At 38.6% G+C, this 16,921-nt stretch overlaps 1 protein-coding gene across 5 annotated transcripts in view; it reads left to right on the top strand.

Moving 5' to 3' along the window:
- Nucleotides 1–1,502: 1,502 nt before the first annotated feature.
- N4BP2L2 (NEDD4 binding protein 2 like 2) overlaps nucleotides 1,503–16,921 on the top strand; it is a 47,008-nt gene continuing 31,589 nt past the window's right edge. For 3 of the 5 annotated variants that reach the window (XM_027677766.1, XM_027677769.1, XM_027677770.1), the window contains exons 1-4: nucleotides 1,503–1,606; nucleotides 2,695–2,837; nucleotides 4,119–5,551; nucleotides 15,054–15,178. In XM_027677766.1, the coding sequence (XP_027533567.1) occupies nucleotides 4,119–5,551; nucleotides 15,054–15,178 (1,558 nt within the window). In that variant the 5' untranslated portion in view covers nucleotides 1,503–1,606; nucleotides 2,695–2,837. Of the gene's footprint in view, nucleotides 1,607–2,694; nucleotides 2,838–4,118; nucleotides 5,552–15,053; nucleotides 15,179–16,921 lie in introns of those variants that run through there. The other 2 variants (XM_027677767.1, XM_027677768.1) reach the window with 2 other exon arrangements.

Below are 16,921 nucleotides of genomic sequence, written 5' to 3' on the forward strand. Positions count from 1 at the left end.
ATTTAGCTTGTGTAGGGAAGCACATAATTAGTATTTCAGATGGAATATAGTTTTTTCTTTAGGATTAAATAATTGATAGTATTACAATTAGAAAAGAATTCTCCAAGAAGTCAAGAATCTTGGTTGCAAAATACTTTTAATGTTAAAATTAAGGACTAGCCTCCTTATCTTTAGATAATCTCATGAAAAGGGGTAGAAGAATAAAGCAGTGTAGCACTTTGTATTTGCAAAATACTTGCATTATACTTCCACCAACCTCCATTTATGATCTTTTGCATATCTTGTGTTACTTACATTTTTCTTGGTAGCAAAGGTCAGTTCCTTATGATATATCCTATTTTCCTCCCTGAAAGGACACCTCACAGCAGAAATGACGAGTTCCTTCTGAATTTTTCTTTACTTCAAAATGGCATTAAAATTTGTCTCTTTGACTGTGGATTCCACAACACGGTACAAAACACAGGTCCCAAACACACAGCAAGGCCATGTCTAAACATAGGACTGGTCCCATCTTCCAGGAGAATATACACGTTGTTTTTCCAGTCTGGAATGAGGTGACAAGGTTATGCCACCGTTATTCCTTAGAAACTGCACACAGGTTTCCCAGCTCTGGCTGCAATGTCTGCATAACTGGGACAGTGCTGCTAAGTGCAAATCAATATGGAAAAGTATCTGATTGTGACATTCACACAATACACATCTCAGGAGCTTTTAAATTGGAAGAGCACTAATCTTCACAAAGCATGGCAAATGGGAAGAACTGGGAGATTCACTTCAAGAGCTCACTTCTGATCTAAATTAAAATGCTACCTTCCACACATGCCTTCCAACAAACAAGGCCATCACTTGGCACAGGAAAGAATGTTTTGGTTCTAGAAGTAACGGGAAGGAATGTCTGGCATGGATTTTAACAACCAGTTTTCTTTTTACCACTTACAGCAAATAATTTCAGAGACTTTTTAAATTATAGACTTTCAAACATTCATATTTCATTCAGGTGATGTGAAAGAATAAGCACTGCAGGTATTTAGAACGGGGACATCACTTACAGGAGCTGTTGTGTGCACTAATGAAAACTGGGCAATTACTGTTACAAGACTTTCGTAAGAACAATGTTTTTTAGGAAAAATGTGGCTTGCCTTGCAAAACATCACGAGTTGGAAAAAAAAATGTAGTCACGTAATGGAAGAATATACACTCTATTTATGCAGCAGGGAAAAGTTGGAAGTCTACGTTTAGTAGACTTACGTCTAGGAAACTTGGGCAGCTTTTACGCGGGGGACAACCCTCATTGGAACTTTATAATCTCGCTAAAATCGTTGTTGTTCTCTCACGAAAACCAGAATACCACTTAAAGCAAAACAGACGCTCCGATCCTCCCGGGATGCTGAGGGAACAACCCTCAAGCTTCACAACCCGAGCCCGCGCTCCCTCTCTCAGGGGACTTTCCACCGGGGCGGGGGCGGGGCGTGTGGAGGAAGGTCCCGCCCCTCACGGCGCCGCGCGCGGGGTGAAGGGGCAGCGGGAGGCGGCGCCATTTTGGGAGCGGGGGTTGGCGGCGCTGCCCCTCCCGCGGTCGGGCACGGGCGGGAGCCGCTGCCTGGAGGTTGGTTCCTCACCCGCGTGTGGCTGTGGCGGCTGCTGCTCAGCGGGGCCGGGAAGCCGCTTCTCCCCCGACCTCCGTCACCACCGACGTGTGGCCAAGGGGGACCGGGCTGGGAAAGGGACGGTGTGAGGATGGCAGTGTCAGCGCGCAGGGCCGGCGGCTGCTGAGGTTGCGGGACACAGGCACCGGGATGAGGGAAGTGTTGGCGGGCCGGGGTGGGGTACGCTTTACACTGTGGGGAGCGGGCGGCTGACACACCTCAGGGATGGGGCTGGCGGCTCTTGACGACCGCGTCTTCTCGGTCACGCCGCTCCCAGCCCGGTGTGCGAGCAGCGTCTGCTTTCCGCGGCACCAGGTGTGTCCTGGCGCCGTTTGAGGCCTACGCGCTTTGTCACCGCCGTACACACTGAGGGGTCACGCAAGCACAGCCTGTAGGTTCCCCCGTCTGTAGGTTCTGCCACATAAGCCTCCTTTTTCCATTGGGGAATGTGGCGTGCAGGTGGAGCTCAGGGCCTTGAGTTTGTTGGTTGAACCTTCTGGATGTTTGGCAGGTCAGTTAAAGTGGTGATTGAGCGTGGCAAGTGGCAGCCTGGTGAATCCCCGTGCCGGCTCGGCTTCAATGCTTACTAGTTATTTACAGAAATAATACAGACCTGTGCCGGCCCCCTTGAGAGGCAAGACTGTCACAGAGACTGCATTTTCTCACTACGTGCTTGCTGTGTCCTCCCCAAGAATGCAGGTGGATATGCTTTTGTATGCAGCATCACTGTCCCAAAGGATAGTCAAGGAAAGACTGTGAGAGATTAGCAAGAAAAGGTATTCCTGTGTGGGACAGTCACAGAGCAGTATCCTGCCATCACTGGAGATACTGTAGTGCAGCAAGTGTTCACGTGTTCTGTTTTCGTTGTACATCAGAAAATGGGCTCTGCTTAAACACCATCCCAGAGGAGGATGAGGACGTAGGAACTAATAAAACAGCTTTTTTTTTCCCCGCAATCCCGTTTTTGAGTGGAGACAGAGTAACTTTTTTTGATAGGTGGGGGATAGAGTCAGTTATTCACATAATATACTTGCTTTCTAATTTCCAGAAAGGAGGAACTGAGAAGCTGGAGGTATGCATAAAACACATATATCTTGAGAGGAGAGACCATTGTGCCAACAGTGTTCCTTCCACCAATTCTGAGGAAGAGGGATAGTTTCTTCCATATCTGACAGTAGTGCTCTATTCCAGGTAGTAAAGTCATAACGCAGACAGTAAAATCTCCTTGGTTTAGACATTTGGAGAATGAGAATGGCAGGTTTCTCTCCCTTTGGATGGTAAGTGAGAAAATTCCTAGAGTAACATGTTTTCTTGTCAGTTTTGCAAGTGCACATGTTACTTAAAATGTTCCCTTAATACTTACTACAGATCTTTTTCAGATAAAGAAAAAAAATTATTTTCATGTCCAGAATAAAGAGCATGTGACATTTTGTTAATACTTACTCCAGAAAGTTGAACTGTTCACAGAAAGCAGTAGAATAAATTTTCTAATAGGAGAAACACATTCTGTCTTGTTTGATACCCCATTTGTTTGTGGGCCAGGATTTACTGAATAAACTACTTGGCACTTGATTTATAATAAAATGATTATTGCTCTTTATTGCATACTGTCTAGACTTCTGGAATACAAAGCAAAATCCAAGAAATTCTGACCAATAATTAGATGGATAGTGGCATGACTGCATGTCACGGGGGTCAGTGCCATCTTGCTTTGTTTGTGATTGCTAGTCTCTGAATCTTTCTGGAACTTACTGCCTTATTCTTAGAATGCAATCTGTTTATGACAAGGATTTTTTTTGTGTGCGTGTTTATTTTTAGAAAGCACATAACCAAGTGGTCTTGGTCCCTAACAGAAGACTTTAGTTCCAAAACAAGAAACATAATAATAGATTGCAGATTTGATTTAAAGTTGTATTTGACTGGTTCTAAATTACAAATGCCATCCAGCACCTGTTCAGTTGGTGTTAAATGAATTAGCTGAGTTTGGTTCATGTCACAGAAAACAATCCTCGTGATTGAAATATTTACATTTTTGTTGGTCATAGTAGTAGTGATGTCAGGCATCAGTTTCTGCATTGGAAATTGGCCTATATTTATCCTGTAAAAGAGATTTCCATCACTTGGCAGAGTAACAGGTCAGTAGAGAACAGAGATTGTTGATGTAATTAGTTTTTCAAGTGTTCACATTTTAAAATCATGATTTGTAAATTATTTAAGGTATATCATAAAATTTCAGCTGAACTGATGCAGCACTATAGTAGTTTTTTACTAAAGATGAGCAGTAAATAATGTGGCAGTCTTGTTTAAACCATAGTTGTGGTAGGTGATGTCTGCTTTTTTCCTGGGTGAGTACATTTTAGTTGTGACCGTGGAGGATCTGAGGGTCTGATGTCGTAGGCTTGAATAAGTTCTGCTTTTTTATACTTTATCTTAAAAATATGCATGCTCATAATGTATTCATTGTTTTCTAAGATGCTTCATGCTGAAAATAGAGTAAGGCTCTCGGAGTGTCATGATGCAATAAAAACTGAACCATATTCTAAAAGGATGAAGTCAACAGAAGGGACTTACGAGAAACTCCCTGATGATGATAACCAGGAGGTGGATGCTGAGAGAAAATCAAGTGATTGGATACCAGCGTATGCCTCAGATAACCAAGGGCAACATGAAATGCAGAAGCAGGAGAAAATACTGACTGGTGTCTTGGGATCATTGAATGAAGTTCTCCTTGAAAATAATCTAGTGCTTAGTCAGCCAGTTGATTTAGAAACTCTGCAGAATGTAAATCCTCCATTTGCGTCGATAAATGACTCTAAAGTTGAAGAAGAGAAAGACCCTTTTATTACAAATAATGCCGGTGAAGATAATACTAAAAAAAGTAGTACATTGTTATCAGTAAATAGAAATGCATCAGATGAAGATTTTTTTACAAGCAAAGAATTTATAGGACCTATTTACAAGCCTGCCAAAAGTGACAAACAGGGTGAATCTGGCAGTTGCAATGAATGTAGAAGCAATGGGGGAGATGAGAATGAATTACATGAAGACAGACCTAAAAGAAAGGAGGCTAAGAAGATGCAGGCTATTTCTGCCACTGTACCAGAAATAGATGATGAACTGGACCAGTTCTATAAAGAAATTCACCAGCTGGAAAATGAACATTTAGATACTAATCCTCAGGAAAAAGAAAGTGAAATTTCTCAGGAACAACAGTCTCCATATAACTGTAGTCAAAGCTCACAAGAGGATTGTCAACATGTATCGTTGGACAGCCCACAGCCATTTTATGAGAATGGACAGTGTTTTCTTGGGGAACAGAACAGTCAGAAAACTAGCGATGAGCAACAGTTTGTTGTGGAAACAGATGGCTGGCAAACTGAAAATACCTTTAATGGCCAAATAGATGCTAAATGTTGGAACTGCTCAGTGCCTGAATTCAGACCTACTTGGCAGACTAGAGCATCTTTCATAGTACCTCAGGGACCCCTTCTTCCTAGATTGAACCATCAATCCCATTTTCAGACACTTAATTCCCCACCACAAATTCCAAATGCTCTCCCTTTTCAGAATGGGGAACTTTCTTATGAAAATCGTTGTAGTTACTATAGAAATACTGGTATCAACAATCATGGTCCATTGCTTGATCAAAATACCAGCTATGCTAGTCATATTGACATCTATACTACTCAGGTCTTCAGAAATGAAAATAATGACCAGAAGGGACTCCAAAATAATGGTTTCTGTGAAACCAAAGAAGAGTGTTGGAAGGATCCAAAAGCTGACAATACAGAAGGAATGCGCAGCTTTTCTTCCTTGCAGTTGTCTGAAGAAAGATTTGGTTGTGCACAGAAATGTCTTATCATCTTAAGAGGCTTACCTGGTTCAGGGAAATCTACACTTTCTCGGTAAGTAAAGACTTAAAACTTGAAAAGTTTATTCAAATAAAATTTTTTAAGAATTTAGAAATATCTGTAAGCACTTAGCAAACTTTTTAGTTTGTAAATTAGGCTACTAAAATGCAGTAATTTAGTATTTGCTGTCATTCTTACTTAGTGAGTGCAAATGACAGTAAATATTAAAAGTATTTAGTTGGGGATTTTGTCTTCTTTAGAGTTTTGATGACCAGGAGCTGCTTTGTGTTAAAATGTTGTGTATCCATTAAATTGCATAACCGTTTATTCTGAGGCTTTGAGGTGTACTAGTATGTGATGGTCTGCTTTTTTTTTTTAATTCTTGAAGTCCTTCATTTAAAAAAATCTTCCGTCAAATCTAACAGCATCGGTTTGACTGAATCAGGAGTACAATTTTATTTCCACGCAAGAATTTTCGTTATAAGAATTCTGCTACTCTGAGGATACTTGTTTTCAGTGTGTTGATGAAACCGATCATAATAATTCCCTTTTTTTCATAGTATGGTCTGTCAACTGCTCGGTTTATTTGTGAACACAAGAAAAATACTAATTTTTTCTTAAAAATATACTTGTTGACGTCTGGCAGGGTTAAAAGCAGATGCCATCTCCAACTTGGATTTTCACTTTGGGTTTTTTTGGCCTAATTTAAAAAGCGCAAAAGTTGACATAAAGTGCAGACACTACCTGTATTAATTTCTTGTATTAAAAAAAAAAAGTTACTAAGTCAGTACTTACTGATTGAGTTTCATCCAGAAACTACATCAGAAATGGGATGTCTTCTGTGATTTTCTTCTCTTGTATGCTAGGAGTCTGAAATAGATACAGTGATCATGTGCTTACTTATTTTTTGTATAAAGGAGTAACATTCTGTTTGTGGGGTTTTTCCTGATATATAGGAGACCGTGATCTCCGTATCATAGGTAGAAATCTTTTAACAGATATTTTCTTACATGTTTGAGTAATTTTAACTATAATATTTTATAGTTACTGGTTGCTGTATTTTGCAAACCTGCATGTGCCCATGTGGTATTATTGCAGTAATTCCTTTATTATGTGAAAGCAACATAGAAAATTTAAAAAATAACACTGTGGAAAAAATGCTGCCTCATTCAGTGCAGGAATTGGATAATATTTAATATAAAGATACTAGATATTTTCTTTTCCATGTTTGGTGTGCTAACTTGTCTCAGAATCTTTCTCCAAATATATGACTCATGTTTTCTGAAAAATTTTAAGTATCTTGAGGTTTTTATGAACACATATTTGTGTTTTTTTTCATCTCTCACTAGAGAGATCAATTACTAATTTTATTTAACATATGGGAAAGTAGGTACTATGAAATCAAGGTCAAGAATAGTTACCGAATGTGGGTGCAGAATTTGAACTGTGTGGAACTTGTTTTTCAGTGTATTCAATTACATGCAGTTTCATATGTTCAATGCTTGGTTGCAATTGCAAATTCCCATGAAATCATGTCTCAGGGTCTTAGATACCTTGGGGAAAAAAGTCCCAGAATTAATGGGGAAAATACTTGTATTATTAGTTAAGTCTTATTCTTAATAAAGTTGAACATATTTTTCTGTGTAACATCATAAAATTTTTTTGTGTAGACTAGGACAGACTAGGACAATGTCATCTGAGGTCATATTAGTACCCACAGGTATCTTTGCAAGTGTGTCATCTTTAGCACCTGCAGACAAACCCCTACCTCTTTTGTGAGCAACATGACTGTTAAGGAGAAGCAGAAAGTTGACATCATCTATGTGGATCAGCACTAGAGTGGAATGAGATGCATCTTGCAAGTGGATTTCCCAAGTATGAAATGACAGCAGGGCCAGTAGTTAGACCTAGGAATCTTGAATTTCTATTTGCGTTTTGTGCAAAGTGAGTACAGACTCTTTTCATCCTGCTCACAAACTTCAGCCATATGTGTCCTGAATCTTCCACTGAAGTTTGTGTTTTGTTTTCACTCTTCCATTCCAAATAAGCAGTTGGAATCATAGGCATGTTTTTTGGAAGAAGATAGTGGAGATCAACTAGTCCATCACTCTGCTTGGAGTGGGTCTATCACCATCATTGGATCAGATCAGGTCTGTCTTTGTCAGGCCTGATCTTGAAAAACCCATAGAGATTCTATGATCTTGGCAAACTTTTCTAGTGCAGTACAACCCTCCTACTAAGGAAGTTCTTCCTAGTCTCCAAACTGAAGTTCCCAAACCATAATTTTTATGTGTTCTGTGTTGTAACATATGCTGTTCCGTGGTAAAATCTGGCTCATCTTCTTTGCAGCTTCCCTTCTGGTAAGGGATAGGTTTATTCACTGTAATAGGCTGATACCAGATAGGCTGATATCAGGCCTTTTGCTGTCTCCACTACCAGACTAAAAAAGCCAGCTGCTGTTAACCTCTCCTTGTAGGTTGTATGACCTTAGCCACCTTGGTAGCCATCTATTCAGCCCTTTCATGTGTTTCAGCATGTCTTTTGAACTGGGAGGCCTCATCCTGGGCACAGTATTTCAGAACTGACCGCACAAGACCAGGTAGAGTGTGGGTGATGCCTTCTCAGATGATCTACTGGTCACATTTTCTTTACGAAAGCCCAGACTGGAGTTTGTCCCTCTTTTGACAAGAGCACACCATTTGCTCATCTTCAGTTTGATGTTCACTGTAATCCTCAGATCCTTTTTACCAGGGCCACTCAACCACTTTCCCTCCTATGCTGATGCTTAGGTTTTTTTCATCAGTTGCAGAACTTTTCTCTTTTCCTTGTTGAGCATAGTGATGTTTTGCTTAGCCCAGTTCTCAAGTTTCTCAGTGACCTTCTGGATAGAAGCCTTGCTGATCAGTATTTTGAGCATCCCTGCTAATTTGGAGTCATCTGCAAGTTTTCTGCCTCATCATCCAGGTTAATGATGAAGATACTGAAAAAACTGGTCTTGCTAGCATGCTCTTCTGTACTCTGTTACTGACTGGGAGATGATGTTGGAAACATTGATGATTTCCAGGTATGCTGCATTCATCACTCTGTCCTCATGGACAAAGGCATTGTGCATTCTGGTCAGTAAAGAATAATTTGTCTGTTACAAAACCCACATGGACTCTTCCTTGTTAACTTAATTTCCTTAGCATGTTTGGAAATAGATTCCAAGAGGATGCACTCCATTGTCTTTCCAGAACAGAGGTTGGGTGAGGTTGAGTAGCTGTTAGTTCCTTGTGTTTACTTGCCCTAAATATGAGCATAACATCAGTGACTTCTGAGTCATCTGGGAGCTCCCCTTGTCTCACTGATGTGTTTCCCATGTTCACCTGACCTAGACAATCGTAGCCTTCTGAAGCTCTTTCAAATACCTATTTCTTGACTGCCTGTTTCCAGTTTTGTTTTCCTGTTAGTATCCAACCATGGCTTTTGGTCTGTGCTTACTAGCTCCACATCTGCTTCTAAATTCTAAGCTGATTTCTCAGTTCCTTCTCCATCCCCTTTCTTCACAGATTTGTTTTGTCCCTGTTTCTGCTAGTGGTATTATTTCACCCCCAACTTCATTATAACAGTGTCTTCCTTGTGCTTCACTCTTTGCCTTGTCCCTGTTTCCTAGCTTTGCTGCCAGTGCTGAGTTGCTTGTTCCAGTGTTTATACCACTATCCTTCCCATTCCTTTTATTTTAGGCCAATTTTGTTCCTTCTGTTCCTTTTTGTGTTGGGAGAAATTCTCGGTGCATTCCTCCCATTGTGGGGTTCCATTTCCGAAGGCTTGAGGTGGATGGGGAAGGGGTTACTCCAGCTCCAGGGGTTTCTTCAGGGTCCTGGACGCATGGAGGGGTTAGGTGCTCACCCCTCCCCCCACCCACGAGGTCCCATGGCTCCCGGAGAGACAGCACACAGCTCGTGGAGAGGAGGCGCGAGAGAGAGTTTATTGTGGTTAGGGGTTTATAAAGCTCTTGGGAGGGTCAAAAGGGACCATGTAAGGTAAGGGGTCTTACAAAACACCAATCAGGCAGGGAACAGCCAAATAAGGAAGGGGTTAACAAGAGACCAATGAGAAGACTTCTTGATATCTTCTCAGGACATTCCTGAGACAGAGATAAGAACTGGCCGTGGGGGATTTTGGGAAGAAGAAACATGAGTTAGCAGAGACCACAAAAAAGCCATTTTAAAACATGCTTAAACCACAGTTTTCCCATATAATGCAGGTTTACTGCTACAAGAAATGTGTTCTTGCAATGCAGTATTGGTTCTGAATCAGCTTCCTGCCACTGCCACATTGCTCTTTCTGCCACTCCCAGGTTGGGTTTACTGCAATGAGAATCTTTGCATTTTCTGTACAAAAATGAGTATTTTTCACTACTGTTTTCTGTGCAAGTGACATTTCAAAGTTGTGTACCTTGGGTGGATTTACAAAAAGTTTTTGCAGGACAAATGCATGTACTTTGTCAGATCCCACTTTGTCAATCCAAACTTCTCAGAGAATAGCTTGGAATAACAAAACATGATAAAAATGCTGTATTTCTTCCTTGGTTTTGTAAGTGATAGGCCATTTAGTTAGAGATTTTTGAAAATAGTTTGGCCTGACAGATACCCAGTGGTGATACCTTTAGCCCAAGTAACGGTTGGGCTACGGTTAAAAGTAGATGATAATGGGCTCTTACAATGGTCGGAAAAGTTCCAGGAAAAGGGGCTTGTATTTTTAGACTATTTTCCTACTGAACTTGGCAGCAATTGCAATTTGCCATTCCTCCATAAATATCTAAGCATTCATTTGAATAAAAAGAAGTGTAATGAAGTAGAAAGAACAAATATCGGTGTAATTTAAGAAGCACATTTTTAATTAAATCCATGAATGTATAAATACAGTTGTCTTCGTGTGGGACCATTCTTCTTGACAGCAAAATCTTTTGAATGGAAGAGTTTAAGTGTCAGTATTTATAGCTGAATGTAGAAAGAGTAGTGTGCTGTTGTTTCTAATTGTGTATTTCTATAAAGTGTTACAAGCAATGCCGTTAAAGTAGCAGTTACATAGTTTCAAAATCTGTAGTAGTACTACTTTTTTTCCTCACCATGATACGTTAGCTATTTTAAATAGGTGAATTATTAGATTCTGAGATAACTTCTTTGTTATAAAATCATCTATCAAAGTAGGCTAACCAGGATACAGATTTGGGGACCATTTTAATTTTGAAGAAAAATTAAAGCAGGATTTGTGTGTGTGCATGCATGCATGCACACGTGCACTGGAAAAATGTGTATTGGTTTACTGACCAGTTAAAATAGCTTTTTGGTTTCAGCATGGGTTTTGTATGTCAGGCTAATAGCTTCTATCAGATCAGATAGCATGTCTGGAAAAAGTAGGTGAGCTGCTTTAATTCTAATAGCTGCTTTCATTTCAGTGCCCTACTCTGTTCAAAAGTGAGTGTTAAGATGCAGGGAAGGTTTAGGGTAAAAAAGCTGGATTACAGCAGTTGTTCATTTCAGGCATGTGCACATATTGATGCTGACTAATCTGTAATTTGACTCTCTCATTAGAAATACATTTATCTTACTTTTTTCTTTCTCCATCTCTCAAAAGTGGAATATCATCTCTTTGTGGGTTTAAATAGTAATGATGCTTTCTTTGTATAGTTATGCTTTTTGTTCTTTCTGTTTGCTAGTTCATGAGCCTGGGATGAATTGTACTTCCAAATACATGTTAGAAGTATGTGGGTTATTCTGTATGATGTCAACAAGTAGGTTTGTGTTTTGAATTTTACAAGTTTAAACACTATGAATTCTGAAAGAGGTAACTGTCAGGCTTTTAAAGTGTTTTGTTTTATGATTTAATTTCACAATTTAGAAACAGGTTACAACTGTTACTGTAATAATTGAAATTTCAGTTCATAAACTTATTACTGTGTGATAGCTTGTGTGTTGTGTATAGTATAAGAGTTCTGTTACTCTTTGGTAGTCACTTTGCCTTCTCAAATTCTCTGGTTTTAGGGTTATTGCAAACATAGTTTACTATACTAAATCTGTTATATCAGTTATACAGGTTCATTAATAATTGTGGCGTATTCTGAACTTCGAGGAATACTAACAAAATATTTCAAGAATAAGCTTTGTTTATGGGTTTGCAAGATTTCTTGAACTCTTGTCATTGTATTTCTTTATTGCTACTAATGGTGTTTGGAACATATAACAAAAGAATTTGGGTAGGTGAGTTATTCTCCAGAACACAGAGCAAACAGTCAGTTCTTAGAAATAAAAATGAAAATTAATGTTCCATTACTGTTGATTCATCAGTTCATATATACTCCTGTAGAAACTGAATGGTCAGGCTCATAGGAGCTGTAGGGATGAGTTTATCTCCTCAGCTAGTAGAAGAATCCCAGATGTTATTTGCTATGTTTTTTTTTTTTTAATTAAGGCAGATGGTTCTGTAAGATGTGTGTATATACATTCAACACACAAAAAGCGAATGTGGAAGATTGATCCAGTTTTTCTAGCATGATTAGTTGGTAAATGTAGCATACTGTAAATAAGGAAATCAGGCCACATGTGAAATCATGGCCATGTAACTTAATGAATACAAATTCCTGTTAAATATTTTTATACTATAGAGGAATAGATACAAAAATTACTGCTGCATGTGGTGTATGACTTACTGGTGCCATTTTTTCTACTTGGAACAAAAATAGGTGATGAATCCTTCTGCACTCTTCTAAACCAGTGTAATACACATCCTATTAAAAGGTCTAGACTCGAACAAAAATAATTATTGATCGATGTTCAAAAAAGGGGCTGTACTTTTGGTGTATCATGCTCTTTCTCAAATAGGATTGCTATTTGTGCTGAAGTAACCTTAATACTTCGGAAAAGGGAGAAAGAGCAAGGAGGAAGTAACAGTTTGTGTGCAGCTTTGATCATGTTACTTGACATTGTGCCATTAGTAGTTTGTTCTGGTCCTCAGTAATCTGAATTTTGTTGTACATATCTCTGTATCTTAAAAAGAAAAATAACCAACAGCATATTTGCAGGACAATAAACATGAAGGGATGTAAGCTAATATTTAATACAGCATCCCAGTCATTAAATTGTCATTCATAACAGATCTATTGTTGGTGACAGGTGGCAAAACATAGCAAATTCCTTGTGTCAGACTTACACTTAAGTAGCTCTTCCTGCACAGATATGTAGGAAAGCATAGTAACTTAGAACTGACATATATTTGTTCCCCTAAGACATTTGGGGTCTGGCCAGTTCTTTTTTGTTCCTACCACCTCAGCAGTAGTGCAATACCACATACTGCTAGTGCAGTTTGGTTTTAGTAGCCTGTGTGTACATTGCCTATTTCTGAGCTTGAATAGTTGCCTCAATTTCCATGGGACAGTGATATCTGAGTGTTGCAGTGGGCTGTAAATGCTCTGTGACACTAACTGGCTGTTTTCTACTTTCAGATTGAAATAGTCAAGGAGGTTTTTTAATCACACTTTTTCTGTAGATCAGACTTTAAGAGAACTATACTGTTGTCCTAGTTATATAATGTTTTCCTTTAAACACCAATTTCCAAGGACTTTCTGAAATGAAGTTTACATTTGGCAGAATGGAGATTGCTCATTTGACAGGTTCTGATGTTATTGATCAAGCAGCAGTTAATTACTCCCTGTAACTTTGCTATAATCGTTTTTTCTTGACTCGCAGGTATTTGCTGGCATGCCTGGGCAGTGTTTAGGATGAACTTTAGTCAAATCCAAAAGTCAACTTTATGATGCTTTTAGAAGGTTTGACTCTGGCATTTGATGACACTGCAAATGCAGAGTTCTTGAAAAGCTTTGTGGATTTTTCTAGTATTCCTACATCACCCATTGCAATAGCTTCTGTAATTAATAAATATCAGTGTTGAAAATTTTACGATACAGAGTAAAAATAAGCATGTAAACAGTGGATATTGCAACTGTGTCCCCCTGAATTTCCTTTTTTTACCCTCATTGACTTCCCCACTGTGTCTTTTATTGTTTGATGAATATACTTAAATTTGTCCTGAAATCCTTAATGTTAGCTATGCAAGAAGCTGAATATGCTGTAACTTACCCAACCCACAAATGAAGTAAACTTCTAACCAGTGAAGTATCTGATACTTGGAAATGTCAGGCCTAAAGACTGGGTAAATGTGAAATTTGCAGTCTTTTTTATTTTTATCTTTATGAATTCTGATTTGAATCTCTGCATTTGATCCTTTTGTTTACAAATTTGTTTTGGTTTGTCTGTTCCCTCCCCCCCCCCCAAATTCTTTTGCAAGACTATCAGATTTTGGTGAAATTGGTCTCTGTGTTCACAAGTCACCATGGAATGGTATTGCCTTGAGGAAAACAATCTAAAACACTAATCAAGTAGTTTTTTCTTCTGATTTGAAGTAACTAATGCAGGGATAGTAAGATGCGCGGCTTTCCTATCACCCTGTTAACTCTATGAGTGATAGGGAAAAGAATATAATTCCCCTGATAGGAGTTTTTCATATCTCCATTTCTGTCTTAAATTTCTTGTCATCTATTAGACTGAAACTGCAGTTCTACCAGACGAGATAGCCCATGCAGCAGCTTACTGCTGCTCAGGCAGGGGACATGTTCATTGGTAGTTATTAATTTCTGGTGTATCACCTTTTGGGGCCTTTTCTTAAATAGTCTCAACTGCTAAAGCTTCAGAAAAGTAACCTGGGGTGGTGGTGGGGGTGTTGGCGGGGGAAAGTATTGCTTTCTTCTGGCTGGTGAATTCCAGCGGATTATAGTTCCAGTGAGTGCCAGAGTTGATGAGAAAATAGGAACGAATAAGACTATGTTGTCAGGATTAGACAAGAAGACTCGGAACTGGAATAGGATATAGGATCTTGAAGGAATATGGGCACTCTCCTGTAATCCTGACTTTCATTAGTAGGATGATCTTGAAAGTTTATTTTGATCTTTTATGTTTTCCTGAAAACAGGGAAATAGCTGTAAACATTAGTAGTTTTATTTTTCTGTTCTTGTTCTGCCCACATCCTATGTGCAGGCAGCACGGACAGGGGTCAGAAGAGGGCATATTGAGAGTTTAAGGTCTTGAAAAAGGATTTAAACAGCCAGTTCGTTTTTCAGCTGCATCCCGAGGCCTCATGTTCAGATTGGTTTCTAGACATACTTCCATGTGAGAATTGAGATGGAAAATGTTAGTAAATATCTTCAGTTATTATGAGGTACTTAGAACTTATTGCAGTAAAGCCATAAATTAGATAGATCTAATTAGAACATCTCTTGGGGGTGGAGAAGAAACAACAACTACAGAAACAGTAGAGAAGGGGAAAATATATTGCTTTAATTTAGATTAGAATTATTGGTAATGCATGAGTGTACTTTTATAAATCTGTTTGAAGTTTGCAAGAGGTTCAGAAGTAGGACACAGTTAAATCTATTTTATCTATAATCTTTTTTTATGTGTCTTTTTTAATCTGTATGAAAATTTAAAATTTATATATTTTTGTGTTTTCCTCTGTTTAACAGCATTCTGCTTGGTCAGAGTTGTGATGGCATTGTATTCAGCACTGATGATTACTTCCGTCAGCAGGATGGATACACATATAATGCTGCTCAGCTTGGTGATGCCCATGACTGGAACCAGAAGAGAGGTTTGAATGCATAAGGGGAATCCTATTAAACTATGTTATATTGAGAAAATAGAAGTGAAGCATAACATGCATGTGTCTTAAGAGTCTGTGTGAGGAGTATATATATTTTAGCATAGCGTATATAGAACTATGCATTTAAACTATTCTTTATTCTTTAATTCATGTATATATATACATTAAATTTCGAACTTCTACAAGGTTCAGAGATAAAAATAGAAAAACTTGTTTCTTTGGGCTATGCCCTACTGATTTGTTCCATCTGATAGTAGTATCTTGATAGCAGAATTCAAACTTTTTAATACTGGCAACAGCAGATATCATGATGTAATACCAGCAACTGTGAAGAAAACTAACTCTATCCAAGCCAGAAAGAGCAGAGAATTCTGCGTTTTTCCATTATCTTTACTGATCTGAGTTTCGTCCAAAATTTGTGGAAGTTTTTCTGAGGAAGACTTCATTTCACTTGTGTAGATTAACAGCTTTAATAAGTCATCTTTCTTAATGTGTAGCAGTGTCCAAAGGTTGAGTTTTATTGGTAAAGAAGTAGATACCTGGTGTAAGAAGGATTGTAGGCAGATTCTTGCTCTTTCTGTAGCAGTTTTCTAAGAATCTTATTGTCTGTCTGGTCTTCTCCAAGGAGTATACAAACTAAACAAGTCCATGCAGATTGCTCTCTGTGCTGCAGTGTCTCAAGCAGAAGCTTCTTTCCTGTCTAGAGGAGTTTTTTTGCATCAGAAGATACAGAGGGACAAGGAAAAAAAAAGTATTCTCCCCTTTTCTCCCCTTCTTATCTTAATGCAAAATTTATGATACATTGGGGAACATTTCTGTATGAACAGTGTAGGAATTTTTGAGAGCAGTTGTTAGAATATGAATTGCAAGAGCCCTTTTGAGATTGGTGTGCAGCAATAACGAATACTTTGAATGAAGTTCCCAGTAGTAGCCAAAGGAGCAGAAGAGTTGGTAAGGTATGTGGATGAGAGGTCTCAAAGCTTCACAGTTACAAGACCACCGAACAATTCTCACTTAATAATGGCTTACGGCTGTTTCTGGCTGGATCTAAAGATCTCTCTACTTCTGTAAAACTTAGTTACCCAGTGTTTTTGATAACTTACAGTATATAATGTAGTTACTCAGTGATTTTGATAACAGGAACAAGAGTAGCTGTGTCATGTTTTATAGAACACTGCAAAACATTTGCCAGAGTACTTTTGGGTTGAAGTTACACTCAGTTCTTACCTCCTGCTTTGACTAGACAGAGCTCTCTGACTGGAAGTACTTCAGAAACTCTTGATTTCATTTGTGTGTGAATCCTTGGAATACATGAAATGTGAACTTCAGAGGAAATGGTGGTCATGGTAGTTGGGATTCTTATTTAATGAGTAGGTCTAGATTGAAGTTTCACATAGATAAAATCAGCTGCATAAATGATTTCTATAGTTCCTTCTATTAATATTACAACATATTTAGCAAATTACAAATTACATTTGTAATCTTCATGTCAGAATTTTGGAGAAGACAAAAATATATTTTCTTCACAAATGAGAAAATTATTATGGTAAAGTTATTCTCCCCCCATTCTTGGGGATGGAGTGAATCTTTAATATAGTAAGTATGAGAAGAAAATAGTTACAGGTGAGACCCATTAGGGAAAAAAAAATTAATTTCTTTTAGATGAACAGAGTTTCAAACTCTCAAATTTTTACAAGACAGTGAAATGCATATTTTGATACTAAAACACAT

Source organism: Neopelma chrysocephalum, unplaced genomic scaffold, assembly GCF_003984885.1.
Source record: "Neopelma chrysocephalum unplaced genomic scaffold, ASM398488v2 Primary Assembly neopelma1_43, whole genome shotgun sequence".
Taxonomy (NCBI): Eukaryota; Metazoa; Chordata; class Aves; order Passeriformes; family Pipridae; genus Neopelma; species Neopelma chrysocephalum.